Source organism: Lissotriton vulgaris, chromosome 9 (assembly GCF_964263255.1).
Source record: "Lissotriton vulgaris chromosome 9, aLisVul1.2, whole genome shotgun sequence".
Classification (NCBI taxonomy): domain Eukaryota; kingdom Metazoa; phylum Chordata; class Amphibia; order Caudata; family Salamandridae; genus Lissotriton; species Lissotriton vulgaris.
Genome location: NC_141697.1, coordinates 422,625,580 through 422,653,377, shown reverse-complemented (window position 1 = coordinate 422,653,377; position 27,798 = coordinate 422,625,580). Strand labels below are relative to the sequence as shown.

Below are 27,798 nucleotides of genomic sequence, written 5' to 3'. Positions count from 1 at the left end.
TCACCCACCCTCTCACCCTCGCCCACCCTCACCCACCCTCTCACCCTCACCTACCCTCACACACCCATCCACCCTCACACACCCATCCACCCTCACACACCCTCTCACCCTCTCGCCTCTCACACCTCCACACACCCTCACCCTCACACACCCCCTCACCCTCACACACCCCCTCACCCTCACACACCCCCTCAAACCCCCTCACTCTCACACCCCCTCACCCTCACACACCCTCATCCTCACCCTTACACACCCTCACTCACCCTCTCACCCTCACACACCCTCACCCTCACACACCCTCTCACCCTCACACACCCTCACACCCTCACCCACCCTCACACCCCCTCACCCTCCCTCACCCTCCCTCACCCTCCCTCACCCTCCCTCACCCTCACACACCCTCACCCCCTCACCCACCTCCTCACCCTCACACCCCCTCACTCTCACACCTCCTCACCCTCACACACCCTCACCATCACACACCCTCACCCTCGCACCCCCTCACCCTCACCTCCCCTCACCCTCACATCCCCTCACCCTCACATCCGCTCACCTTACCTCACACCCTCACCCTCACACCCCCTCACCCTCACACACCCCCTCACCCACCCTCACCCTCCCACCCTCTCACCCTCACAGACCCCCTCACCCTCAAACACACCCTCACCCTCACTCACCCTCTCACCCACCCTTACCCACCCTCTCATCCTCACCCACCCTCACACACCCTTCCACCCTCACACACCCTCTCACCCTCTCACACCTCCACACACCCTCACCCACCCCCTCAAACTCCCTCACTCTCACACCCCTCACTCTCACACCCCTCACTCTCACACCCCTCACTCTCACACCCCTCACTCTCACACCCCTCACTCTCACACCCCTCACCCCCTCACAACGCCTCACCCTCACACACCCCTTTACCCTCACACCCCCTCACCCTCACTCACCCACTCACCCTTACCCACCCTCTCACCCTCACACACCCTTCCACCCTCACACACCCTCTCACCTCTCACACCTTCACACACCCTCACACACCCCCTCAAACCCCCTCACTCTCATACCCCTCACACCCCTCACCCTCACACCCCACACCCCCCTCACCCTCACACCCCTCACCCTCTCACCCTCACTCACCCTCACACAGCCTCTCACCCTCACACAGCCTCTCACCCTCACACAGCCTCTCACCCTCACACAGCCTCTCACCCTCACACAGCCTCTCACCCTCACACAGCCTCTCACCCTCACACAGCCTCTCACCCTCACACCCTCACCCACCCTCACACCCCCTCACTCTCACACCCCCTCATCCTCACCCTCACACACCCTCTCACCCTCACACACCCTCTCACCCTCACACACACTCTCACCCTCACACACACTCTCACCCTCGCACCCTCACCCTCACACCCTCACCCTCACACACCCTCACCCTCACACCCCCTCACCCTCACAACCCCTCACACCCCCTCACCCTCACAACCCCTCACACCCCCTCACCCTCACAACCCCTCACACCCCCTCACCCTCACAACCCCTCACCCACCCCCTCACCCACCCCCTCTCACCCCCTCACTCACCCCCTCACCCACCCCTCACCCTCACTCACCCTCTCACCCACCCTCTCACCCTCTCACCCTCACCCACCCTCTCACCCTCACTCACCCTCACACATCCTCTCACCCTCACACATCCTCTCACCCTCACACATCCTCTCACCCTCACACATCCTCTCACCCTCACACATCCTCTCACCCTCACACATCCTCTCACCCTCACACCCCCTCTCAACCTCACACCCCCTCAACCTCACACCCCCTCACACCCCCTCACCTTCACATCCCCTCACCCTCACATCCCCTCACCCTCACCCTCACCCCCTCACCCTCACACACCCCCTCACCCTCACACACCCCCTCACCCTCACTCACCCTCTCACCCTCACCCACCCTCACCCACCCTTTCACCCTCACCCACCCTCACACACGCACCCTCACACACCCTCACTCTCACACAACCTCACCCTCCTCACCCTCACTCCTCCTCACCCTCACACACACACCCTCACACACCCTCATCCTCACTCACCCTCTCACCCACCCTCTCACCCTCACACCCCCTCACCCCCCAAACCCCCACCCTCAAACACCCTTTCACCCTCACACTACTTCTCATTCTCACACCCCCTCACCCTCACACACCCTCATCCTCACACCCTCACCCTCACACCCCCTCACACTCACACACACCCTCACCATCACACCCCTCACCCTCACATCCCCTCACCCTCACACCCCCTCACCCTCACAACCCCACACCCTCCCCGTCACACCCCCTCACCCCCCCTCACCCTCACCTCCCCCTCACCTCCCCCTCACCTCCCTTCACCCTCACACCCCCACACACACCCTCACACACCCCTCACCCTATCACCTTCTCATCCTCACTCACCCTCTCATCCTCACACACCCTCTCACCCTCACACACCCTCTCACCCTCACATCCCCTCACCCTCACATCCCCTCACCCTCACATCCCCTCACCCTCACATCCCCTCACCCCCCCTTACCCTCACACACCCTCACACCCCCTCACCCTCCCACCCCTCACCCTCCCACTCACCCTCCCACCCCTCACCCTCCCACTCACCCTCCCACCCCCTCACCCTCCCACCCCCTCACTCTCCCACCCCCTCACAGACCCCTCACCCCCTCACCCTCCCACCCCCTCACAGACCCCTCCCCCCTCACCCTCCCACCCCCTCACCCCCTCACCCCCTCACCCCCTCACCCTCCCACCCCCTCACAGACCCCTCACCCACCCCCTCACAGACCCCTCACCCACCCCCTCACTCACCCTCTCAACCACCCTCACCCACCCTCTCACCCTCACCCACCCTCTCACCCTCACCCACCCTCACACACCCTTCCACCCTCACACACCCTTCCACCCTCACACACCCTTCCACCCTCACACACCCTCTCACCTTTCACACCTCCACACACCCTCACCCTCACACACCCTCTCACACCCCTCACTCTCACACCCCCTTACCCGCACACACCCTCACCCTCACACACCCTCATCCTCACCCTCACACACCCTCACCCTCACACACCCTCACCCTCACACACCCTCACCCTCACACACCCTCTCATCCTCACACCCCCTCACTCTCACACCCCCTCACTCTCACACCCGCTCACTCTCACACACCCTCACCATCACACACCCTCACCATCACTCACCCTCTCACCCTTACACACCCTCACACAATCTCTCACCCTCACACACCCTCTCACACACACTCTCACCCTCGCACCCCCTCACCCTCACATCCTCTCACCCTCACATCCCCTCCTCCCACCCTCACATCCCCTCACCCTACCTCACACCCTCACCCTCACAACCCCTCACCCTCACAACCCCTCACCCTCACAACCCCTTACCCTCACAACCCCTCACCCTCACAACCCCTTACCCTCACAACCCCTCACCCTCACACACACCCTCACTCACCCCCTCACCCACCCCCTCACCCTCACTCACCCTCTCACCCACCCCCTCACCCTCACTCACCCCCACCCCCACCGTCACCCCCACCCCCCCCCCCACCCTCACCCTCACCCTCACCCTCCCCACCCTCACCCTCACCCTCCCCACCCTCACCCTCACCCCCCCACCCTCACCCTCACCCCCCCACCCTCACCCTCTCACACCCCCACACCCTCACATTCTCACATCCCCTTACCCTACCTCACACCCTCACCCTCACACCCCCTCACTCTCACACACCCTTACCCTCACCCTCACACACCCTCACACCCCCTCACTCTCACACCCCCTCACTCTCACACACCCTCACCATCACACACCCTCACCATCACACACCCTCACCCACCCTCACCCACCCTCTCACCTTCACACCCCCTCATCCTCACCCCCTCATCCTCACCCCCTCACCCTCACACCCCCTCACCCTCACAACCCCTCACCCTCACAACCCCTCACACACCCCCTCACCCTCACACACCCCCTCACCCTCACACACCCCCTCACCCTCACTCACCCCCTCACCCTCACTCACCCTCTCACCCACCCTCTCACCCTCACTCACCCTCTCACACCCTCACCCCCCCTCACCCTCTCACCCTCACCCCCTCACACCCCCACATCCCCTCACCCTACCTCACACCCTCACCCTCACACCCCCTCACTTTCACACCCTCTCACCCTCACACACCCTCACACCCCCTCACTCTCACACCCCCTCACCCTCACACACCCTCACCATCACACCCCCTCACCCTCACACCCCCTCACCCTCACACCCCCTCACCCTCACACCCCCTCACCCTCACACCCCCTCACCCTCACACCCCCTCACACCCCTCACCCCCACACCCCTCACCCTCACACACTCCCTCACCCTCACTCACCCCTCACCCACCCTCACACACCCTTTCACCTCACACACCCTCTCACCCTCACACACCCTCACCCTCACCCACCCTCACCCACTCACTCTCACACCCCCCCTCACCCTCACTCCTCCTCACCCTCACTCCTCCTCACCCTCACTCCTCCTCACCCTCACACACCCTCACACACCCACACCCTCATCCTCACTCACCCTCTCACCCTCACACACCCTCTCACCCTCACACACCCTCTCACCCCTTCACCCTCACACCCCAAACCCTCACCCTCACACACCCTCTCACCCTCACACTCCCTCTCATTCTCACACCCCCTCATCCTCACACCCTCACCCTCACACCCCCTCACACACACTCCCTCACACACCCTCTCACCCTCTCACTCTCACACACACCCTCACCCTCACACACCCTCACCCTCACACCCCTCACCCTCACACCCCCTCACCACCCTCACACCCCCTCCCCCTCACAAGCCCACACCCTCCCCGTCACACACCCTCGCACCCCCTCACCCTCACATCCTCTCACCCTCACATCCCCTCCTCCCACCCTCACATCCCCTCACCCTACCTCACACCCTCACCCTCACAACCCCTCACCCTCACAACCCCTCACCCTCACAACCCCTTACCCTCACAACCCCTCACCCTCACACACACCCTCACTCACCCCCTCACCCACCCCCTCACCCTCACTCACCCTCTCACCCACCCTCGCACCCTCACTCACCCTCTCACACCCTCACCCCCACCCCCACCGTCACCCCCACCCCCCCCCCCCACCCTCACCCTCACCCTCCCCCCCACCCCCCCCCCCCACCCTCACCCTCACCCTCCCCACCCTCACCCTCACCCTCCCCACCCTCACCCTCACCCCCCCACCCTCACCCTCACCCCCCCACCCTCACCCTCTCACACCCCCACACCCTCACATTCTCACATCCCCTTACCCTACCTCACACCCTCACCCCCTCACTCTCACACACCCTTACCCTCACCCTCACACACCCTCACACCCCCTCACTCTCACACCCCCTCACTCTCACACACCCTCACCATCACACACCCTCACCATCACACACCCTCACCCACCCTCACCCACCCTCTCACCTTCACACCCCCTCATCCTCACCCCCTCATCCTCACCCCCTCACCCTCACACCCCCTCACCCTCACAACCCCTCACCCTCACAACCCCTCACACACCCCCTCACCCTCACACACCCCCTCACCCTCACACACCCCCTCACCCTCACTCACCCCCTCACCCTCACTCACCCTCTCACCCACCCTCTCACCCTCACTCACCCTCTCACACCCTCACCCCCCCTCACCCTCTCACCCTCACCCCCTCACACCCCCACATCCCCTCACCCTACCTCACACCCTCACCCTCACACCCCCTCACTTTCACACCCTCTCACCCTCACACACCCTCACACCCCCTCACTCTCACACCCCCTCACCCTCACACACCCTCACCATCACACCCCCTCACCCTCACACCCCCTCACCCTCACACCCCCTCACCCTCACACCCCCTCACCCTCACACCCCCTCACACCCCTCACCCCCACACCCCTCACCCTCACACACTCCCTCACCCTCACTCACCCCTCACCCACCCTCACACACCCTTTCACCCTCACACACCCTCTCACCCTCACACACCCTCACCCTCACCCACCCTCACCCACTCACTCTCACACCCCCCCTCACCCTCACTCCTCCTCACCCTCACTCCTCCTCACCCTCACACACCCACACCCTCACACACCCTCATCCTCACTCACCCTCTCACCCTCACACACCCTCTCACCCTCACACACCCTCTCACCCCTTCACCCTCACACCCCAAACCCTCACCCTCACACACCCTCTCACCCTCACACTCCCTCTCATTCTCACACCCCCTCATCCTCACACCCTCACCCTCACACCCCCTCACACACACTCCCTCACACACCCTCTCACCCTCTCACTCTCACACACACCCTCACACACCCTCACACCCCTCACCCTCACACCCCCTCACCACCCTCACACCCCCTCCCCCTCACAAGCCCACACCCTCCCCGTCACACACCCTCACACTCCCTCACCCTCACACCCCCACACACACCCTCACACCCCCATACACACCCTCACACACCCCTCACCTTCACACTCCTCCCCCTCTCTCCCCCGCACCACCCTCACCCTCACACCCCCTCACCCTCACACCCCTTCACCCTCATACCCCCTCACCATCACACAACCTCACACCCTCTCACCCCCTCACCCTCACACACCCTCACTTTCAAACACCCTCACACACCCTCACACATCCTCTCACCCTCACACACCCTCACACACCCTTACCCACCTTCGCCCTCTCACCTTCACACACCCTCACTCACCCTCACACCCTCTCTCATCCCCCTCACCCCCACACCCCCTCACACCACCTCACACCCTCACTCACCCTCACTCACCCTCACACCCTCACCCTCCTACCCCCTCACACCCTCACCCTCCTACCCCCTCACACCCCCTCACCCTCCCACCCTCGCACACCCTCACCCCCCCTCACCGTCACACTCTCACCCCCCTCACCCTCACACACCCTCACACACCCTCACACCCTCATCCCCCTATTGCCATTATAAATTACAATAACTTTTATTTAAGTATTCATTATTGAAAAAAAAACATTGATATTTGTAATATATCAATACACGTATGTCACGTAAATACAACACATATTGCATTACAAATGCTATAGGTGTCACATTTGCGAAAGTTATAACTATTGGCATTGTAAATGACAAAGCTAATAATTTTGCTATTTTCAAAAACAAAACATAAATAAAAAATGTGTTATTTACAATACCAATAGCTCAAACTTTCCTAATGCGAGACCTATTGCATTGCAAATGCTTGTTTCACTGGAGAGGGGATGGGGGTAAGGATACTGAGCTGAGTTTACAGACAGTGGAAGTTGATTTGTCACCCTTAGCCCAAAAAAACTTTAGCTGGGCCTGCCTCACAGTTGCTTCACAGAAGCACACTTGGCATGCACGATTTGGGTGCTATTACAGGAGCACGCCATTGTTAGCTCAGTGTGCGGCTGTGCACTTCTTTGCTGCTACAGCCTCAGCAGTAGGTTTAGAGCAGACCACTCTGCCGGTTGCTTCCTCCTCCCACCTCCTGTACTGGTACGGCTCCCTCCCTGTGGGTGCACTGTCTGTGTGGGCAATATGGACCTTCATTAATATTCTACTTGGGCTAGGGAGAATTGGTTTGTCCAAGTAGCGAAGTAGTGCTAGGATAACTTCAAACATCAGTCAGAACAAAGTATGTTAATTAAGCATACCACAGGTTTGCATTTCACATATGTTCAGATTAATCCATATTTTGCCTGAAAACAGTGCAGACAAACCAGAAATATGGCGTACCTTTGTGAGAACCAACAGAAATGTTATTTAGACTTGGACACCTGACCCAAGTATGTAATTCTGGGCAAAATACCTTCCCTCTAACGTCTCCGTTTCTCTCTCTCCATTCAAAAACTGGCAATGCTTGCAACACTTAACTCTCCAGTATAATGTAGTGTACAAACACAGGGCCCCAATAAGTTAGCTTGAAGAAGCCTTCACAAAAATATGGTTGTGATTACTTTAGTGCATTTGTTTTTAAAAACGAGAAGACATCAAAGTAAATGGCTTCAGAAGAATGGCATGCACAGAATTTCACTAAGATTGCGATGTCATAGCAGCTGCAAATAAGTATTTCATATGATGTTCAAATGGAGTGATACAATAATTTCCATATCTTTACTTGCAGCAATTTAATGAAGCTCTGGACAGGTTAAAATCTCAGACCAAAGAATTGAAGGATGCTCATCAGCAACGAAAACTTGCAATGCAAGAGTTTTCTGAGCTGAACGAGAGGATGGCAGACCTGCGCTCTCAAAAGCAAAAGCTTTCTCGACAGCTTCGTGACAAAGAGGAAGAGGTGGAAGTTGCCATACAAAAGATTGACGGGATGCGACAGGAAATCCGCAGATCTGAGAAATCCAGAAAAGAGGTAAAAATGTGGGCAAACGTAGTAGAGCTATGTTGATTATTATAGCAATTATTAATAATATTTGATTGCTCTTAAAGATTTTAATTCCCTTGATAAAATAACCTTTCAAATTTGACAGCAATGCAAGGATAAATTTGGTTGCCACTTAAAGTGCAATTGGCTTATACCTTTTCTGCCTTTTATTATTACTCTGCCTATTTATTGAGTGAGTGAAAAAGAGATTGGGGAATCCAATACACCCTTGGAGGCTGTTTATAGTTATTGAGAGAGGCTGTCCATGCTCTATAAAAGGATATAATTGCTTGAAACTTTGAAAATGGAAGATGGTTTAGTCTGTTTTCCAACTACTGTTAATGTGACAAACCCTCACCTTCTCTATGTGTATAGGAGTCAAGGCTGCTTAGTTGTTTTATTATCTAGACAACATGTTGCCCGTAGTACAGAACATGAGGTATGGAATCCGTTTAAACAGAACCCAATCATCCTTGACAAAGGACAGAGTTGAATGTACATTTATTATCTGTGTATCATCTTTAAGGTCAGCTATTTCTGGTAACCGGCAGGGACTATACTCAATTGGCTCTGGCTTCACAGTTCTTGGAGAAACTGAAAATGCAAGTATTGCAAGTGGAGCCCAAATTATGTATGTCTTTAATTATATTGTGGTAGCAGGGCTGCTCTTCTACTTTTCCAGGGAGTGAATCTCAAAAGATCTGAGTATTCGGCTTAGAAAGGGCGATAAGTCCCTACTAAGAGATCATGATGCCAAATAGATTTACTATGGAGGATGCAGTTTAGGTGATCTGGAACCCCATGGAGACTGTGTCAAGAGATTTCTTCTGCACATTGTGAAAGTTCAGTAACCAACAACACTTGAGTTAAATAATTTGGCCCTGATTCACAATGGTAAATGTACACTTTTGTGTTTGTTTATACATTTTTTTGATGTTCACAAACTCAGTTTAATTTGACTAATTGTAATTATGTGACTGAAAAGACTCTGCACATAAAAAGATTGGCCTGTCCTATCTTTTTATGTGCAGAGTTCTCCATCCCACCTGGTGAGTCTTACAATTTGTTAGACGGGGACCCTGAGGGTCGGCCGAGCAAGGGGGAGAGGCCTCCTGGTGAGGCCCTCTCCGTAGATCGTACGGACGAGCAACTACCCCCCCCACAGATAGACGCCACACAAAGATAGGTTCTGTACCCTTTTATCGGTATTCTTAAGCAGGTTATACTGGACGATACAGTAGGACCAGGATACGGTGGTTCCTTCAATTCTAGTCTCTGGGGGAAAAAGGGGTAGCGGGACAGTCTCGGTACCGGTCCGGTACAGGCGTATAGCTCTCAATCCTCGAGCTGGAGGGTTCTCAAGTAGGGGCCGCGGCAGCGCCAGCAGGCCTTCAAGGATAGTTCACGAGGTTGAGCCGCGGCAGCGCCAGCAGGCCTTCAAGGATAGTTCACGAGGTTGAGCCGCGGCAGCGCCAGCAGGCCTTCAAGGATGGTTCACGACGAGGATGAGCCGCGGCAGCGCCAGCAGGCCTTCAAGGATGGTTCACGAAGAGGATGAGCCGCGGCAGCGCCAGCAGGCCTTCAAGGATGGTTTCACGAAGAGGATGAGCCGCGGCAGCGCCAGCAGGCCTTCAAGGATGGTTCACGAAGAGGATGAGCCGCGGCAGCGCCAGCAGGCCTTCAAGGATGGTTCCACGAAGAGGAGCCACGGCAGAGCCAGCAGGTCTCCAAGGATGAGTTCGTCTCGGGTCTCTCGACTCCAGGATACAACCCCCTTCCTGTTCTGGAGCTACCCCAGTTATAGGTCTGGCGCCCTTTGATGTCCGCACCCTCGCACTTGGAGGTCGGGGGGTCCGGGATGAGGGAGTCCAGACACCCAGCAGGGGGGTGGAGCCAGCGCCCAGGGAGGCTGGGGGCGATCGAAACCAGGCGGAGGGGAGCCATCGACACTCCTTCTCCCATTGACTCGCCAAGTGGTCTCGTTACCCCCTGGGTGGATGGTGGTGCCTCGATGTCGGGGCCTGGCTGGGCCTGAGGTGGAGGTCGACCCGAGGCCACGAGGCCTGGCCGTGGAGGGTCTAAAATGGCGGCTGGGCCGGGGACGGTGGTTCGGCAAAGGGCCCGGGCCAGCCGAGAAGGTTGTGGTTACGGGTCCGGGTTCCGTCGGGGAAGAGCTGGGGGGTGACCCAGAGGGCTGCAGGTGTGGTTCTCGTCCAGGGAACAGGGGTAGCAGTAGTCCGGGACCCGCCATGCGGGAGGGGTCGGACCACGCCACGAGGCCGGTCCAACATGCGTCCCCCCCAGCTGAAGGCAGGGAGAGTCACCCATCGTCTTGGGTAATCTCCTCGCCGAGGCGGAAGAAGCGGGACAGGCCGTCTGCGTTGGCGTGGTCTTGGCCTGGGCGATGCTCCACAGTGAAGTCCCTCCCTTGCAGGGAGATGGACCAACGCAACAGCTTCGGATTCTCTCCCCGCATCTGCATCAGCCATTGCAGGGGACGGTGGTCTGTTTGCACCCGGAAGTGGGTACTGAAGAGATAGGGCCGGAGCTTCTTGAGGGCCCACACCACGGCGAAGGCCTCTCGCTCTATGGTGCTCCAGCGTTGTTCTCGGGCCAGCAGGCGTCGGCTGATGAAGGCCACTGGCTGGTCAACTACCTCTGTGTTGATTTGGGAGAGAACGGCCCCAACGCCGTGATCGGAGGCATCGGTCTGTACTATAAATTCCCGGCTGTAGTCGGGGGCTTGGAGCACTGGGGCGGTGCACATTGCAGACTTGAGGTTCTCAAAGGCGGCCTGACACTCAGGGGTCCAGTGTACTTTCGGGTTTTTTTTCTTGGATGTGAGTTCTGTGAGGGGCCCCACAAGGCTGCCATAGTCCTTCACGAAGCGCCGGTAGTATCCGGTGAGCCCTAGGAAGGCTCGGACCTCTGTTTGGGTGACCGGGGGCTCCCAGGCCTGGATGGCTGCGATCTTGAGTTGGAGGGGGGCCACCTGGCCACTTCCTACCTGGTGCCCCAGGTAGGTCACGGATCCTTGGCCGATTTGGCACTTGCTGGCCTTGATTGTCAGTCCTGCCCGCCGGAGGGCGGTCAAGACCTCCCGGAGGTGTTGGAGGTGTTCCGCCCAGTGGAGACTGTACACGGCAATATCGTCCAGATAGGCGGCGCTGAATTCCTCCAGCCCCGCCAATACTTTGTTCACGAGCCTCTGGAAGGTGGCGGGGCGTTTTTCATTCCGAAGGGCATCACTTTGAAGTGGTAGTGGCCATCCGGGGTGGAGAAGGCGGATCGCTCCTGGGCGCCTGGGGTGAGGCCGATCTGCCAATAGCCCGCGGTCAGGTCAAAGATGCTCAGGTAGCGGGACTCATCCGCTCGGGGGATGGGGTGAGCGTCTGTTCGGGTGACGGCGTTCAGGCCCCGGTAGTCCACACAAAATCTGAGTTCTGGGGCGACGCCAGGGGCAGCGGCCTTGGGGACCAGCACGACCGGGCTGGCCCAGGGACTGTTGGAGGGCTCGATTACTCCTAGAGCCAGCATCTTGGAGACCTCCGACTGGATGCAGGCGCGTACCCGATCGGGAACTCTGTAGGCCCTGTGCCGGATAGGGGGGCTATCCCCGGTGTCGACATCGTGGAGGCACCAGGGGGTGACCCCGGGGGTGAGGGAGAACAGATCGGCGAATTGTTGCAACAAGTCTTGGCAGCTGTGGCGTTGTGCTGGGGTCATGGTGGAAGAGAGGTGGACTCCTTCCACGGAGCCGTCTTGTGCTAGAGTCTTTAGGAGGTCGGGGAGGGGCTCGGAGTCCTCTTCAGCCCCACTGTCGGTAGCCATCAGGAGGCTAAGCTCTGATTGTACAAAGTGCGGCTTAAGTCTGTTGGCATGGAGAACCCGGAGGGGGTTCCTGGGGGACTCCAGGTCCACCAGGTAGGTGACGGGGCCCTTGCGCTCCACCACCTTGAAGGGTCCGGACCATTTGTCCTGGAGGGCGCAAGGTTTGACCGGGGACATGACCCAGACCTGTTGTCCCGGCTCGAACTCAATGGACGAGGTGTTTTGTTCATACCAGCGTTTCATATCCTCTTGGCTGGCCTCGAGGTTGGTCTTGGCGAGTTCTCGGAACCTCTGAGTCTGATTCCGGAGGGTCAAGAGGTACCGGTATACATCGGGGGGAGCCTTTTGGGGGGTCACCTCCCACCCTTCCTTGACCAGGCTGAGGGAACCCCGGACGGGGTGCCCATGCAGGAGCTCGAAGTGGCTGAATCCCAGGGACTTTTGTGGGACCTCCCGGTAGGCAAACAGGAGGCAGGGTAGCAGCACTTCCCATTGGCGGCGTAGGGGCTCTGCCAGGCCCATGATCATACCCTTGAGGGTGCGATTGAATCGTTCCACTAGTCCGTTTCCTTGTGGGTGGTAGGGGGTCGTAAATTTGTAGGTGACCCCACACTGTTGCCATAGGGACTTCATGTATCTGGAGATGAAGTTCGTGCCCCGATCACTGACGACCTCTCGGGGGAAGCCCACCCGCTAGAAGATCCCCATCAGGGCTCGGCCCACTACGGGCGCTGTCACGGTCCGGAGAGATATGGCCTCGGGATAGCGGGTGGCATGGTCCACCAGGACGAGAATGAACCGGTGACCCTGCGCTGTCCGGGGCTCCAGGGGCCCCACAATGTCGATCCCCACCCGCTCAAAGGGAGTGGTGACAATTGGAAAGGGTTGCAGGGTGACTTTTAGTTTACGGCCGCTCTTCCCGCTGGCCTGGCAGGCGGGGCAGGCCCGGCAGTGGTTGATCACATCGTTCCGCATCTTAGGCCAGTAGAAATGGGTCACCAGGCGGCTGTAAGTCTTGTCCTGCCCCAGGTGCCCGGCGAGAGGCACATCGTGCGCCAGGTTCAAGAGGAAGTCTCTGAATCGGAGGGGGACCACCAGCACCCGGCTGGCCCCCAGTTTGGCAATCTTCTGCTCACTGTAGAGGAGCTCATTGTCCCAATAGATCCAATGGGCCCCCGAGACATCCCCTGCGCTCTGGGCTATGGCTTGCTGTCGGAGCCCCTCGAGGGAGGGACACGTTCTTTGCTCCTGGCGGAACTGTTCCTGAGTGGGGCCACCTGCTTAGCGCCACTGGGCCAGCTCCGGAAGGTCTCGGAGTGGGTCAGGCTATTCGTTGTTGGACCCCGGTGGACCGGGTTCAGGGGTGGTCTCTTCAGTGACGACAGGCGTTGGAGGTTCGGGCCACTCGGGTTCTTCGGTGGATGGGATGGCGCGGGCGGCCATGGATCGGGTCGTCGCACAGACCCATTCAGGGAGACCAAGCATCCCCAGGTGTTCTCTTCGTTCAACGGCTTACCAGGGGGAGCTCTCGAGATCGTTGCCCAGGAGGCAGTCCACGGGGGCGTTGTCTCGGACGGTCACTTTCAGCATGCCCGACACTCTTCCCCCCCCCCCCCCCCCCCCCCCCCCCCCCACTCGAAGGGGACGCGGGCCATCTGGCACAGGCTTTCGGAGTTGTCCGCAGACCGTACTGGACAAAGGACGTTGGGTAAGATTTGATCGGGGGTCACCAGATGGCAACGGACTGCGGTCACACTGGCCCCCGTGTCGCGGAGGGCTTCGGCCCGGTGTCCATTAATGGTGACCCACTGGCTGTACTTCTGCGTGTTGGCTGGGATGGGGGCCCGCGGGACCATGTCCCTTTCTCCTAGACATACCAGGGACATGGCTGCAGGTTCCCACTCTGTCTGATATTGTTCGCAATTTTCGGCTTCTTCTTCGCCTTGCTCTTCTCCGAGGGCGACTGCGGTGATCTGGCGGTTCATTGGACCCGGGGTATTGTTGGATTGGCTTCTCGGACAGTTACGGTCATTGGCGTAATGACCGGGCCGCTGGCATTTGTGGCAGACAATGTTGGAGCGGAACCCCGGTCGCGTCGGAGGACTTCCTCTTCCGGCCGGAGACGGGGGGTTGCTGGTGGGGGGCACCGTGGCGATGTCCCTGCCCCGACCCTGTCCTCCTCCTCCTCCTCGCGGATGGTGGGACCCCTGGGAGGCTCTGTTTTGTTCGCCCGGCCAATTCCGGGGGACCCGGGTGCTCTCCCATCGATCCGCTTCGATGGCGAGTTTCCGGAGTTCGGTCAGCTTGCTGTCGAGGAGATGCTGCCTTAGTTCAACGAAACAATTATTGGAGAGGTGCTCCCACAGGATGAGATCGACCAATTGTTCGTAGGTGGTGACCTGGCTGCCTTTGATCCACCCCTCTAAGGCTCGGCTAAAAAAGTTCACATATTCCACCCAGGTGGTACCGGGGATTCTTTTACAGCCTCGGAATCGCTGCCGGTACATCTCGGGGGTGAGCCCATAGCGAGTGAGAAGGGCGGCTTTCAAGTGCTCGTAGGAGGTCATCTCGGCGTCGGGGAGTTGTAGCAGGGCATCTCTCCCTTCGTTGACGAATCTCCCGCACAACCCGGCTCCCCAGTCTTTCCGCGGGATACGGTGGGAGATCATGGCTACCTCGTAGGCCTTGAACCATTGCTGGATGTCATCGTTCCGGTAGTATTCTCGGACGACGTCTTTGGGAATGTGGACCTTGGTGTCCGTAGGGGGAGCGGAGCTCTGGTTTTCGGGGACGCCGAGGTCCTTGTTTTGTCTTCGAATCTTTAGTTCTTTTAAACTACGCTCGTGTTCGTACGCTAGTTTCTTCTCTTCTAGCTCCCTCTGGCTTTTTTTTCCTTCTCGTTCTTCTCGTAGCCGTAAGTGTTCGAGGGCTATCTTTTTTTCCGCTAGTTTCAGTTCCCCATCTAAGCGGAGTCGAGCCAGTTCCAACTCGTGGAGCCGGCTCCTCTCTCATTCTCGGGCCTCCTCGGAAGAGAGGCCCGCTCTTCTTTCTTCTTCGGGTGTTGCAATTGTTTCTGTGGTCTCGATGCTTTCGTTTTGGGGTGGGGACGCTCCCGTCTCCACCCAAGACTCCAAGGCGTGCTTGAGGTCATCTTTGGTGCTCAGTCCCGTGGTAGCGATGTCCAAGTCTATGCAGAATTGTTTTAATTCCTTGTGGCTGTATTCTTCTAGCCGTTCCATCTGGAATTTTGCGGTTGTTCCGGTCTCTTTTGTCGTCATTGTTGCTGTGTGTCGTGGGGCGAGTTACTCTCCGTACGATTATGCGTTGGCTCGGATTGCGCCGCTGGCCACCAATGTTAGACGGGGACCCTGAGGGTCGGCCGAGCAAGGGGGAGAGGCCTCCTGGCGAGGCCCTCTCCGTAGATCGTACGGACGAGCAACTACCCCCCCCCCCCACACAGATAGACGCCACACAAAGGTAGGTTCTGTACACTTTTATCGGTATTCTTAAGCAGGTTATACTGGACGATACAGTAGGACCAGGATACGGTGGTTCCTTCAATTCTAGTCTCTGGGGGGAAAAGGGGTAGCGGGACAGTCTCGGTACCGGTCCGGTACAGGCGTATAGCTCTCAATCCTCGAGCTGGAGGGTTCTCAAGTAGGGGCCGCGGCAGCGCCAGCAGGCCTTCAAGGATAGTTCACGAGGTTGAGCCGCGGCAGCGCCAGCAGGCCTTCAAGGATAGTTCATGAGGTTGAGCCGCGGCAGCGCCAGCAGGCCTTCAAGGATGGTTCACGACGAGGATGAGCTGCGGCAGCGCCAGCAGGCCTTCAAGGATGGTTCACGAAGAGGATGAGCCGCGGCAGCGCCAGCAGGCCTTCAAGGATGGTTTCACGAAGAGGATGAGCCGCAGCAGCGCCAGCAGGCCTTCAAGGATGGTTCACGAAGAGGATGAGCCGCGGCAGCGCCAGCAGGCCTTCAAGGATGGTTCACAAAGAGGATGAGCCGCGGCAGCGCCAGCAGGCCTTCAAGGATGGTTCCACGAAGAGGAGCCGCGGCAGAGCCAGCAGGTCTCCAAGGATGAGTTTGTCTCGGGCCTCTCGACTCCAGGATACAACCCCCTTTCTGGTCTGGAGCTACCCCAGTTATAGGTCTGGCGCCCTTTGATGTCCGGACCCTCGCACTTGGAGGTCGGGAGTTCCGGGATGAGGGAGTCCAGACACCCAGCAGGGGGGTGGAGCCAGCGCCCAGGGAGGCTGGGGGCGATCGAAACCAGGCGGAGGGGAGCCATCGACCCTCCTTCTCCCATTGACTCGCCAAGTGGTCTCGTTACCCCCTGGGTGGATGGTGGTGCCTCGATGTCGGGGCCTGGCTGGGCCTGAGGTGGAGGTCGACCCGAGGCCACGAGGCCTGGCCGTGGAGGGTCTAAAATGGCGGCTGGGCCGGGGACGGTGGTTCGGCAAAGGGCCCGGGCCAGCCGAGAAGGTTGTGGTTACGGGTCCGGGTTCCGTCGGGGAAGAGCTGGGGGGTGACCCGGAGGGCTGCAGGTGTGGTTCTCGTCCAGGGAACAGGGGTAGCAGTAGTCCGGGACCCGCCATGCGGGAGGGGTCGGACCACGCCACGAGGCCGGTCCAACACAATTGTATTATTACTATTAGTAAAATGAAACTTTGAGTTTGTGAATACCAGAAAATAGTAAACTTTGCTCATGAGTATACATTAATCTTAGTGAATCGTGCCTTTTTTGTACTGAAATACTACTGGGAAGAATGGCAACAGAGCTGCTATGCAGCGACACCTGGGCTTAATCACCCTCGAATCTTGAGCCACTGAGAACTCTTTATTTAAGATTAGACACTTTGAGAGAGAGCCCCGTAAGGGTAGTACTGGTCCGTCTCATACCCTGGATCAACAGCCAACCCAATGCTGCAGCTGTGCAGAATGCAGGTACAAACATTTGTGCCTGCCTTATTGTTTTGTAGCCCTGATCGATAGCAAATAAGTTATGTGAAACAATTATAGTAAGGGTTTTGGGTATCTTTTATTACAAATATCTTAATAAGAGCTACAAATATCTTAATAAGAGCTGTATTGTCTTGTTTTCTGGGCTGACATCGTCAGTGATTCATAAGCCTTTGGGTTATTGTTTACTTTAATGCTGGTAGTGCCTATATTGTTGTAGACCTTGTGTCGGCTGAGTTGTGCTGTTGAGGCATAACTATTTGTCTTGTTGAAACTTTTCATTCCGTAACGGGTCATTGTTTTTGAAGAAGATCCCCTCAGTCTTAGCAATTCATAGGGTATTATTACTTGGAAAGTTTGTCTGGTTAATGTTATGGAGCCCCGTTTAAAGGTCTTTGAGGATATCACTTTTATAGAGGCTTACTTTACGAGCCCCATGGAAAGGAGGCGCTTTAAGTAATTCTGTTTCCTGACCCTAGAGCACAAATGAATAATATACAAACATACACGGGACAAACTCCTAAGGGTCCAGCTGGAAGCACATTGGAGAGACCTAGCAAAGGAGCAATCTGAAAGAGACACGTTAGTGATAGATTCCTTACCTTAGAATATCCCCAGGCGTCAGACTGGATCCGGAAAGTTTTGCGTAGCAGTACCCTTGCGCGTCGGCAGGCGTCGTCTGCGGCTCCGCGTCCGTCGTTGGCGTCGTGGGCGCCGTGATGACGTCGTCGGAGTACTTAGACGCCGCCTCCGCGTGCTGACGTCAGTTCTTCTTTTTTCCGCGCCAGCCAGCGCAGATCTGGAAAGAGCAGTAACCCTTAGTCTATTTTTGACTAACTTTTTTGTGATCTTTTGATCCCTTTTCGAAGTCTCACGACTCCGACGGTGCCGTTAGGGATGCCCGGGTTCAAGAATTGCGAGGAGTGCGACCGTACCATGTCGGTTACGGACCCCCACCGCTTGTGCCTGATGTGTTTGGGCGTCGACCATGACGACGAGGCCTGCTCCGACTGTCGGGCCCTGTCGAGGAAGGCCAGGCGGGAGCGGTCCCGCAGGCGACTCGAGATCCGCCAGTCGGCCCGCGCCGTGTGAGGTCCCGGTCCCGGTCCCACGGGAGGTCGAGGGACAGGTCGCGGGGACGGAGCCGTCACAGCTCCGGGAGTCGGCGCCACTCCTCTGGGTCCAAGTCTTCAGGTAAGAAACACAAGAAGTCGAAGAGACATCATCGCTCTTCCGACTCCCCCCGACGCTCGCGCGATGCGGCCGGGGGTTCGGGTGACACCGCCCACGCGGCTCCTCGGGAGTCGCGGGCGCCGCGTTCGGCTCCATACCCCCCGGTCCCTGGGCTGAACGCGACGCCGGAGGAGATTGAGCGTTTCCTCATGGCCATGAGGTCCCTTTCTTCTCCGACGGGTTCCACGGCGCCTACGGGCCCAGTGAACCCGTCTGGGGGCCCTAGTGGGTCGGGGGCTTCGACCCCGACGCCGTCGGGTGCTTCGGCCTCGACGCCGCCGGCGCCTTTGGGTTCGGCGCCACAGGACCCCAGGATCCCGACACCGCCGGTGCCCTCGGGCACGGCGCCGCAGGGCGCAGCGGTCCCGGCGTCGTCAGCGCCTTCGGGCTCGACGCCGCAGGGCGCCGCTGGGCCCTCCTCGGGTGTCGGATCGTCACCGGTGGACCTTACGACCCCCCCGGCGTCGGTCCCTATGGTGTCCCCTTCGGCGTCGGCGTCGACCGGCGCCGTCCCCGATGCCTCCTCCCACTCGGTTCCGACGTCGGGACGACGCCTATCGGCGCCGATCTCGACGCCGTTTGGGGACTTTCAGTTCTATGAACCGTCCTCATTCGCTCATGACCCTGAGTCTCAGGAGATGGGGGGCGAGGAGGATTGGGAGGGGTCTGAGGACCCTCTGACACGGGAATGTCAGTCTAATATGGACTGGGCAGGAGATCTTGGGGAGGCCAGTGGCCTGGACACCTCTCCAGACACTGGATTCGTCTCTCCTCTTACCGTGGCTTCGGAGGAGGGGGCGACTTATAGTGTGGTGTTGATGAGGGCTGCCAAGGCCTTGGGCCTTGAGCTCCCCGTCGCGGCCGTGAGGACTAACCTCCTCACTGAGGTCCTTAAGCCGCAGTCATGCTCCGCAGAGCCTCTGCTGCCGTTTAATGAGGCCTTGACGGACGTTCTTTTGGGCACTTGGTCCAGGCCTGCTACAGGTTCGCCTGTAGATAGGAACGTGGCCAGACGCCACCGCCCGGCTCCGGGCGACCCCTGTTTCCTGTCCACCCACCCCACCCCTGAGAGTCTGGTTATCCAGGCCTCTAACTCCCAGACCGCATTCCCGACGGCTCCCCCCGATCGGGAATCCAAGAGGTACGAGGCCTATGGCAAGAAAGTGTTCTCGTCCCTTAGCTGTGGACTGCAGTCTTCCAACACCGCATGCCTCTTGGGCCATTACACCCACTCTCTGTGGGAAACGGTTGCGGAAGTGCTGCCAGAGTGCCCGTTGGAGGTGCGGGCCAAACTCGGCCAAGCCCTAGTGGAGGGCCGGGATGCAGCGAAATATTCTATCAGGTGCGGACTGGATACGACTGACTCGCTGGGTAGAGCGATGGCTACTACGGTGGCGATACGACGCCACGCCTGGCTGAGATCCGCCAACTTCTCGGCAGACGTCCAGAATACCCTCATGGACATGCCGTTTGATGGCCGTCGCCTCTTTGGCGACAAGGCAGACCATGCGCTTGAGCGCTTTAAGGACTCCAGGGCTACAGCCAAGTCCTTGGGCCTCTCGGCCCCGCGCCAGCAAATGGGTGCCTTTCGCTCCTTTCGTGGCCAAGGAAGGGGCGTCCCCATACGTGCCGCCAGCCACTCGCCGCAAACTGTCGTCCAGCGCGGCGGCGGCCGTGGTAACCGAAGTGGAGGCGGTCGGGGAACCAAGTGGAGCCAGTCCACACCTGTCCCCGCAGCATCCGCCTCAAAACCCTCCTAGTCCGTGCTGTTCGGCCCATGTGACGCCAGTGGGAGGCAGGGTCCGCCATCACCTTTCTCACTGGCGCACAGTCACTTCGGACAGGTGGGTGCTGCAGATCGTCCGAAGGGGCTACTCCCTCCCCTTCGAGACGACCCCTCAAGCCATGCCACCTCAACACCACCGTGTATCGGGGGATCATTTGTGGCTCCTGCAGGAGGAAGTTTCGGCCCTCTTGGCCAAGGGGGCCATCGAGCGCGTTCCTGGGCCAGAAGTAGGTCGTGGCTGCTACTCCCACTACTTTCTGGTACCCAAGAAGGGCAAAGGGGGCCTACGCCCTATCTTGGATCTGAGGAACGTCAACGGCTTCCTCCGGAAGGAGAAGTTCAAAATGCTGACACTGGCTCAGGTTTTGACTGCCCTAGACCCAGGAGACTGGATGGTAGTGTTGGACTTGCAGGACGCATACTTCCACATCCCCGTCCTGCCGGCCCACCGGCGTTACCTGCGGTTCACGGTAGGCCACGAGCACTTTCAGTTTACCGTGCTCCCCTTTGGCCTTACCAGCGCCCCACGGGTGTTCACGAAGGTGATGGCGGTGGTCGCAGCTCATCTGCGCAGGTTAGGGGTGTCAGTCTTCCCCTACCTCGACGACTGGCTGTTGAAGGCGTGCTCGCCCCAGACAGTCGTCAGCCACCTCCAGACTACGGCGGATCTCCTGCACCTGCTAGGATTTTCCATCAATGTGCCGAAGTCACACCTGTGCCCCTCTCAGAAGCTCCTTTTCATCGGAGCGGTTCTCGACTCGGCGCAGTTTCGGGTTTACCCGCCCGAACAGCGGGTCCGGGATATACAGGCTCTGATTCCGGTCTTCCAGCCGTTATCCCGGTCAGGTTGACGCTGCGGCTTCTGGGGCTGATGGCCTCCTGCATCCTTCTGGTGCATCACGCACGGTGGCGGATGCGGGCTCTGCAGTGGGACCTGAAGTTTCAGTGGGCCCAGCACCGGGGCAACCTGTCCGACCATGTCCTGATCTCGGAGGGCACTGCGAGACAGCTGCAGTGGTGGCTCACGGACCGCGATTGGGTTAACGGCAGATCCCTCTCCCTTCCCCACCCGGAGCACGTAGTTGTGACGGACGCGTCCCTCCAGGGCTGGGGAGGCCACTTGGGAGAGGCGGAGATCAGAGGACTCTGGTCTCCGGCGGAGTCCCGGCTCCATATCAACCTGTTGGAGCTGCGGGCGATTCGTCTGGCACTGAAAGCATTCCTCCCGTCTGTCCGAGGGAGTGCAGTGCAGGTGTTCACCGACAACACCACCGCCATGTGGTACTGCAACAAACAAGGCGGAGTGGGGTCGTGGACCCTTTGCCAGGAGGCTCTGCGTCTCTGGCAATGGCTGGAACATCAGGGCGTGACTCTGGTGGTTCAACACCTGGCCGGTTCTCTAAACGCCAGGGCGGACGAACTCAGCCGTCGGTGCTCGATGGATCACGAATGGCGTCTAAACTCGGACGTGGCGCAAGGCCTCTTTCTGCAATGGGGAGAGCCTTGGTTAGATCTATTCGCCACCGAAGAGAACGCGCAATGTCATCAATTCTGCGCGTTGGAATTTCCAAGGCGGCAATCGCTCGGAGACGCTTTTCGTCGCGAGTGGAGCTGCGGTCTGTTGTACGCCTTTCCGCCTATACCACTTCTGCCCAGAGTGCTGAAGAAGATCAAGCGCGACCGAGCACAAGTCATCCTTGTGGCTCCGGACTGGGCTCGAAGGTACTGGTATCCCGAGCTACTCAGCATGTCAGTCGATCCCCCGATTCGTCTGCCTCTTCGGGAGGACCTTCTGTCGCAGCAGCAGGGGACGGTCCTCCACCCGAACCTGTCCAGTCTCCACCTCCATGCTTGGAGATTGAGCGGCGACAGTTGAGGCCATTTGACTTGCCTCCTGAAGTTTGCAACATCATTCTGGCAGCCAGGCGTCCCTCCACAAAAACGGTATACGTCTGCAGGTGGAACAGATTTGTGGCATGGTGCACAGCAAAGGCTGTGGATCCCCTCAATGCCCCCCTCTCTGAGGTTCTTCTCTTCCTTCTTTCTCTTGCACAGCAGGGATCTGCTCTGGGCACTATCAAGGGCTATCTTTCGGCTCTTTCAGCCTTTCTGAGGCTGCCCGACCAACCTTCTTTGTTCAAGTCCCCTATTGTGAACAGGTTTCTGAAAGGCATCACTCATACCTTTCCTCCTGTCCCTTTCGTGATACCTCAGTGGGACTTGAACCTGGTTCTAACCTTTCTGATGTGCGCTCCCTTTGAGCCACTTCATAACTGTCCGCTTCGCCTTCTTTCTTTGAAGACTGCCTTCCTGGTAGCCATCACCTCTGCCAGGAGAGTGAGTGAGCTCCAGGCCCTCTCTTGCAAGCCTCCTTTCCTGTCAGTCCATCCGGACAAGGTTGTTTTGAGGACTAGGCCCTCCTTCTTGCCGAAGGTGGTCACGACCTTCCACATTGGGCAGTCCATCACATTGCCCACCTTCTTCCCGCCTCTGCACCCCTCGAGAGAGGAGGAGAGGCTCCACCGTCTGGACCCAAAACGTGCGCTCTCCTTCTATCTGGATCGCACACGCCAGTTCCGGGTGGATGATCATCTCTTTGTCGGGTACGCGGGCGCTAAGAAAGGGAAAGCGGTGCACAAGAGGACCATCTCTCGATGGATTATCATGTGCATCCAGGCGTGTTACTCCTTGGCTAAGAAGGAACCACCTGTTGGGCTGCGGGCTCATTCCACTCGAGCCACGGCCACTACAACTGCCTTGGGCCGAGGTGTGCCCTTGCAGGACATTTGCCAGGCAGCTACGTGGGCCTCGTTGCACACGTTTGCTAGGCACTACTGCCTGGATAGTCAAGTCCGGAGAGACGGCTACTTTGGCCGCTCCGTTCTCCAGGACTTTCTGGTGTAAATATTGGTTCGCAGACCCACCACCACGGGGATGGTATTGCTGGGGTATCTATTCTAAGGTAAGGAATCTATCACTAACGTGTCTCTTTCAGATGCACAAGTTACTACTTGTGTAACGATATATCTGTAAGAGACATTAGTTAGTGATAGATTCCTTACCGACCCACCCATCCTCCCCGTTTCTGCGAACCGATATCTAGGGTTAAGGTCATCCCCTTTCAGGGCCCTAGTTTCTTGGCACCAGTGTTGGTTTTTGTCATGGCTCTGCGCTTCTGGCGCGGAAAAGCTGTGGCTAAGAACTGACGTCAGCACGCGGAGGCGGCGTCTAAGTACTCCGACGACGTCATCACGGCGCCCACGACGCCGACGACGGACGCGGAGCCGCAGACGACGCCTGCCGACGCGCAAGGGTACTGCTACGCAAAACTTTCCGGATCCAGTCTGACGCCTGGGGATATTCTAAGGTAAGGAATCTATCACTAACTAATGTCTCTTACAGATATATCGTTACACAAGTAGTAACTTGTGCATATTGCACTGTAATAACGGAACAGGGGTGGCCTATTAGTATTTATGAGTCAATCCCTATACAACACATATACAGTTATACACCCTTTAGGACAAAATAGTATATTTACCAAAGTACTAGGAGCTGAAGATGATTACAAGGGTAGCAACAGACAATTGCTCTAAGTTAACATGCACAGGTAAGGCAGAAGTAGAAATTGCAGTGCAGCACTAGCAACACAAAATATCAAAGCTGTAGACTAAAAAGCAGCCTTACAAGCACAAGGAGTCTAATATCTGTAGCAAGGTGAAGCTGAAGAATGAACAGAGCAGGACGAATGCAAGGAGGCAAGAAGATGTAAAGAGCAAGGGAAAGCAAAGTGGCATGGTAAAGCAGGAGGTTAAATACTCCATATCTGAAAAAAACAGGTTAGTATTAGATTCCTTACCTTAGAATATTCCCAGGCGTCAGACTGGATCCGGAAATTTTTGCGTAGCAGTACCGTTGTGCGTCGGTAGGCGCCGTCCGCGGCTCCGCGTCCGTCGTCTGCATCGTGGGCGCCGTGATGATGTCGTCGGAGTACTTAGACGCCGCCTCCGCGCGCTGACGTTAGTTCTTTTTTTGTTCCGCGCCAGCAGCGCAGATCTGAAAAAGTTGTACCCATAGTCAATTTTTGACTTACTTTTTGATCAATTTTCAGAGTCTTCGACTCCGAACGGTGCCGGTAGGGATGCCTGGATTTAAACCCTGTGACGACTGCGACCGACTGATTTCGGTTACCGACCCTCACCACCGGTGCCTTTAATGTCTCGGCTTCGACCACGACGACAAGGCCTGCACTGACGTCGAAAGCTAAGCGGGAGCGGTACCGCAAGCTGCTCGAGCTCCGGCAGTCGGCCCCGCGCCGCGAGAGGTCCCGGTCCGGACGGAGACGGAGGTCGAGGGACCGGTCGCGGGGTCGGAGCCATCATAGGTTCGGGGAGTCACCATCAGTTTTCGGGCTCGAATTCGTCAGGTAAGCACAAGAAGTCGAAGAGACGTCATTGCTCTTCTGACTCCCCCCGACGCTAGCGTGATGCAGCCGGGGGTTCGGGTGACACCGCCCACGCGGCTCCTTCGGAGTCGCGGGCGTCGCAGCCTGCTTCATACCCTCCGGTCCCTAGGCAGGACGCGACGCCGGAGGAGATCGAGCGCTTCTTCATGGTCATGAGGTCCCTTTCTCCTCCGACGGGCTCCGCGGCGCCTTCGGGCCCAGTGGACCCGTCTGGGGGCCCCAGCGGGTTGGATGCTTCGGCCCCAACACCGGCCGGTGCTTCGGCCCCGCCGCCGCCGATGCCTTCAGGCCCGGCGCCGCTGGATCCACTTCCGGATCCGGGTCGTCGCCGGTTGACCTGACGACCTCACCGGCGCCGATCCCTAGGGTGTCACCTCCGGCGCCGCCTTCGGGCGACACCGTCCCTGATGCCTCCCTCGATCCGGTTCCGGCGTCGGGAGGGCGCCGCTCTTGATGCCGCTTGGAGAGTTCTACTTCAATGAACCCGCCCCATCATTTGACAACCCTGATTATCAGGAGATGGGTGATGAGGAGCATTGGGAGGGGTCTGAGGACCCTCTGACATGTGAATGTCAGTCCCAGCAGGACTGGGCAGGTGAACTTGAGGATGCCAGTGGTCTGGACACTTCGCCGGACACTGGTTTTGTCTCACCTCCTACCGTGGCTACGGAGGAGGGGGTAGCCTACAGTGTGGTGCTGACGCGGGCGGCCAAGGCCTTGGGCTTTGAGCTCCCCGTCGCGGCCGTGAGGACTAATCTCCTCACTGGGGTCCTTAAACCGCAGTCAAGCTCGGCTGAGCCTCTGCCACCGTTTAATGAGGCCTTGACTGACGTTCTTTTGGGCACTTGGTCCTGGCCCGCTACAGGTCCACCTGTAGATAGGAACGTGGCCAGACGCCTCCGCCCGGCCCCGGGCGACCCTTGTTTCCTGTCCACCCATCCCACCCCCGAGAGCCTGGTCATCCAGGCCTCCAACTCCCAGACCGCATTCCCGACGGCTCCGCCCGATCGGGAATCTAAGAGGTATGAGCAATACGGCAAGAAAGTATTCTCCTCCCTGAATGGGGGACTGCGGTCTTCCAACACCGCATGCCTCTTGGGCCGCTACACCCACTCTCTGTGGGACACAGTTGCGGACGTGCTGCCACAATGTCCGGTGGAGGTCCAGACTTAACTCGCCCAAGCCCTTGCGGAGGGTCGAGATGCGGCACGTTATTCTATCCGGTGTGGGCTTGATACGACGGACTCACTGTTCAGAGCGATGGCAACGACGGTGGCGATTCGTCGCCACGCCTGGTTGAGGTCCGCTAACTTCTCGGCTGATGTCCAAAACACCCTATGGACATGCCGTTTGATGGCCGTCGCCTATTTGGCGACAAGGCAGACCATTTGCTTGAGCTATTTAAGGACTCCAGGGCTACGGCCAAGTCCTTGTGCCTCTTGTCCCCACGCCAGCAAATGGGTGCCTTTCGCTCCTTTCCTGGCCAAGGAAGGGGCGCCCCCACACGTGCTGCCAGCCACGCACCGCAGACTACCATCCAGCGCAGTGGCGGCCGTGGTAACCGCCGCCGCGGCGGCGGTCTGGGACAGCGGCGAGGCCAGTCCATACCTGCCCCTGCAGCATCCTCCTCAAAACCCTCCTAGTCCATGCTTTCAGGCCCATGTGACGCCAGTGGGGGGGCAGGGTTCGCCATCACCACTACCACTGGCGCACTGTCACATCGAACAGGTGGGTGCTGCAAATCGTCCGAAGGGGCTACTCCCTCCTCTTCAAGGCGATCCCTCCAGCCATGCCACCGCAATACCACCGCGTGTCGGGGTATCACTTGACACTTCTACAGGAGGAAGTTACGGCCCTCTTGGCCAAGGGGGCCATTGAACGCGTTCCTGGGCCAGAAGTAGGGTGTGGTTGTTACTCCCACTACTTCCTGATACCCAAGAAGGGCTAAGGGGGCCTACGACCTATCTTGGACCTACGGAACGTCAACGGCTTCCTCCGGAAGGAGAAGTTCAAGATGCTGACACTGGCTCAGGTCTTAGTTGCCCTGGACCCAGGAGACTGGATGGTAACGTTGGATTTGCAGGACGCTTATTTCCATATCCCCGTCCTGCCGGCCCACCGGCGCTACCTGCGGTTCACGGTAGGCCACGAGCACTCTCAGTTTACCGTGCTCCCCTTCGGCCTTACCAGCGCCCCTCGGGTGTTCACGAAGGTGATGGCGGTGGTCGCAGCTCATCTGCGCAGGTTAGGGGTTTCAGTCTTCCCCAACCTCGACGACTGGTTGTTAAAGGCGGGCTCGCCCCAGACAGTCGTCAGCCACCTCCAGACAACAGCAGACCTTCTTCACCAGCTGGGGTTTTCCATCAATGTGCCGAAGTCACACCTGTGTCCATCTCAGAAGCTCCTCTTCATTGGAACGGTTCTCGACTCGGCGCAGTTTCGGGTTTATCCTCCCGAACAGCGGGTTCGGGATATTCAGGCTCTGATTCCGATCTTTCAGCTTTTATCCCAGGTCTCAGTCAGGTTGACGCTGCGGCTTCTGGGGCTGATGGCCTCCTGCATCCTTCGGGTGCATCACGCCCGGTGGCGGATGCGGGCTCTGTAGTGGGACCTGAGGTTTCAGTGGGCCCAGCATCAGGGAAACCTGTCCGACCATGTCCTGATCTCGGAGGGCACTGCGAGACCGCTGCAATGGTGGCTCACGGACCGCGATTGGGTCAGCGGCAGATCCCTCTCCCTACCCCAACCGGAGCAGGTAGTTGTGACGCACGCGTCCCTCCAGGGCTGGGGAGGCCACATGGGAGAGGCGGAGATCAGAGGCCTCTGGTCTCCGGCGGAGTCCCGACTCCATATCAATCTTTTGGAGTTGCAGGCGATTCGTCTAGCACTGAAGGCATTCCTTCCCTCTGTCCGGGGGAGTGTAGTGCATGTGTTCACGGACAACACCACCGCCATGTGGTACTCAAACAAACAGGGCGGGGTGTGGTCATGGAC

At 58.4% G+C, this 27,798-nt stretch overlaps 1 protein-coding gene across 1 annotated transcript in view; it reads left to right on the top strand.

The window, feature by feature from the left end:
- Window positions 1–27,798, top strand: part of CDC42BPB (CDC42 binding protein kinase beta) — a 900,025-nt gene that overhangs the window by 384,771 nt on the left and 487,456 nt on the right. Inside the window, exon 13 of the mRNA XM_086937841.1 lies at window positions 8,276–8,518. Coding sequence (XP_086793967.1) covers window positions 8,276–8,518 — 243 coding nt within the window. The remainder of the gene's footprint in view (window positions 1–8,275; window positions 8,519–27,798) is intronic.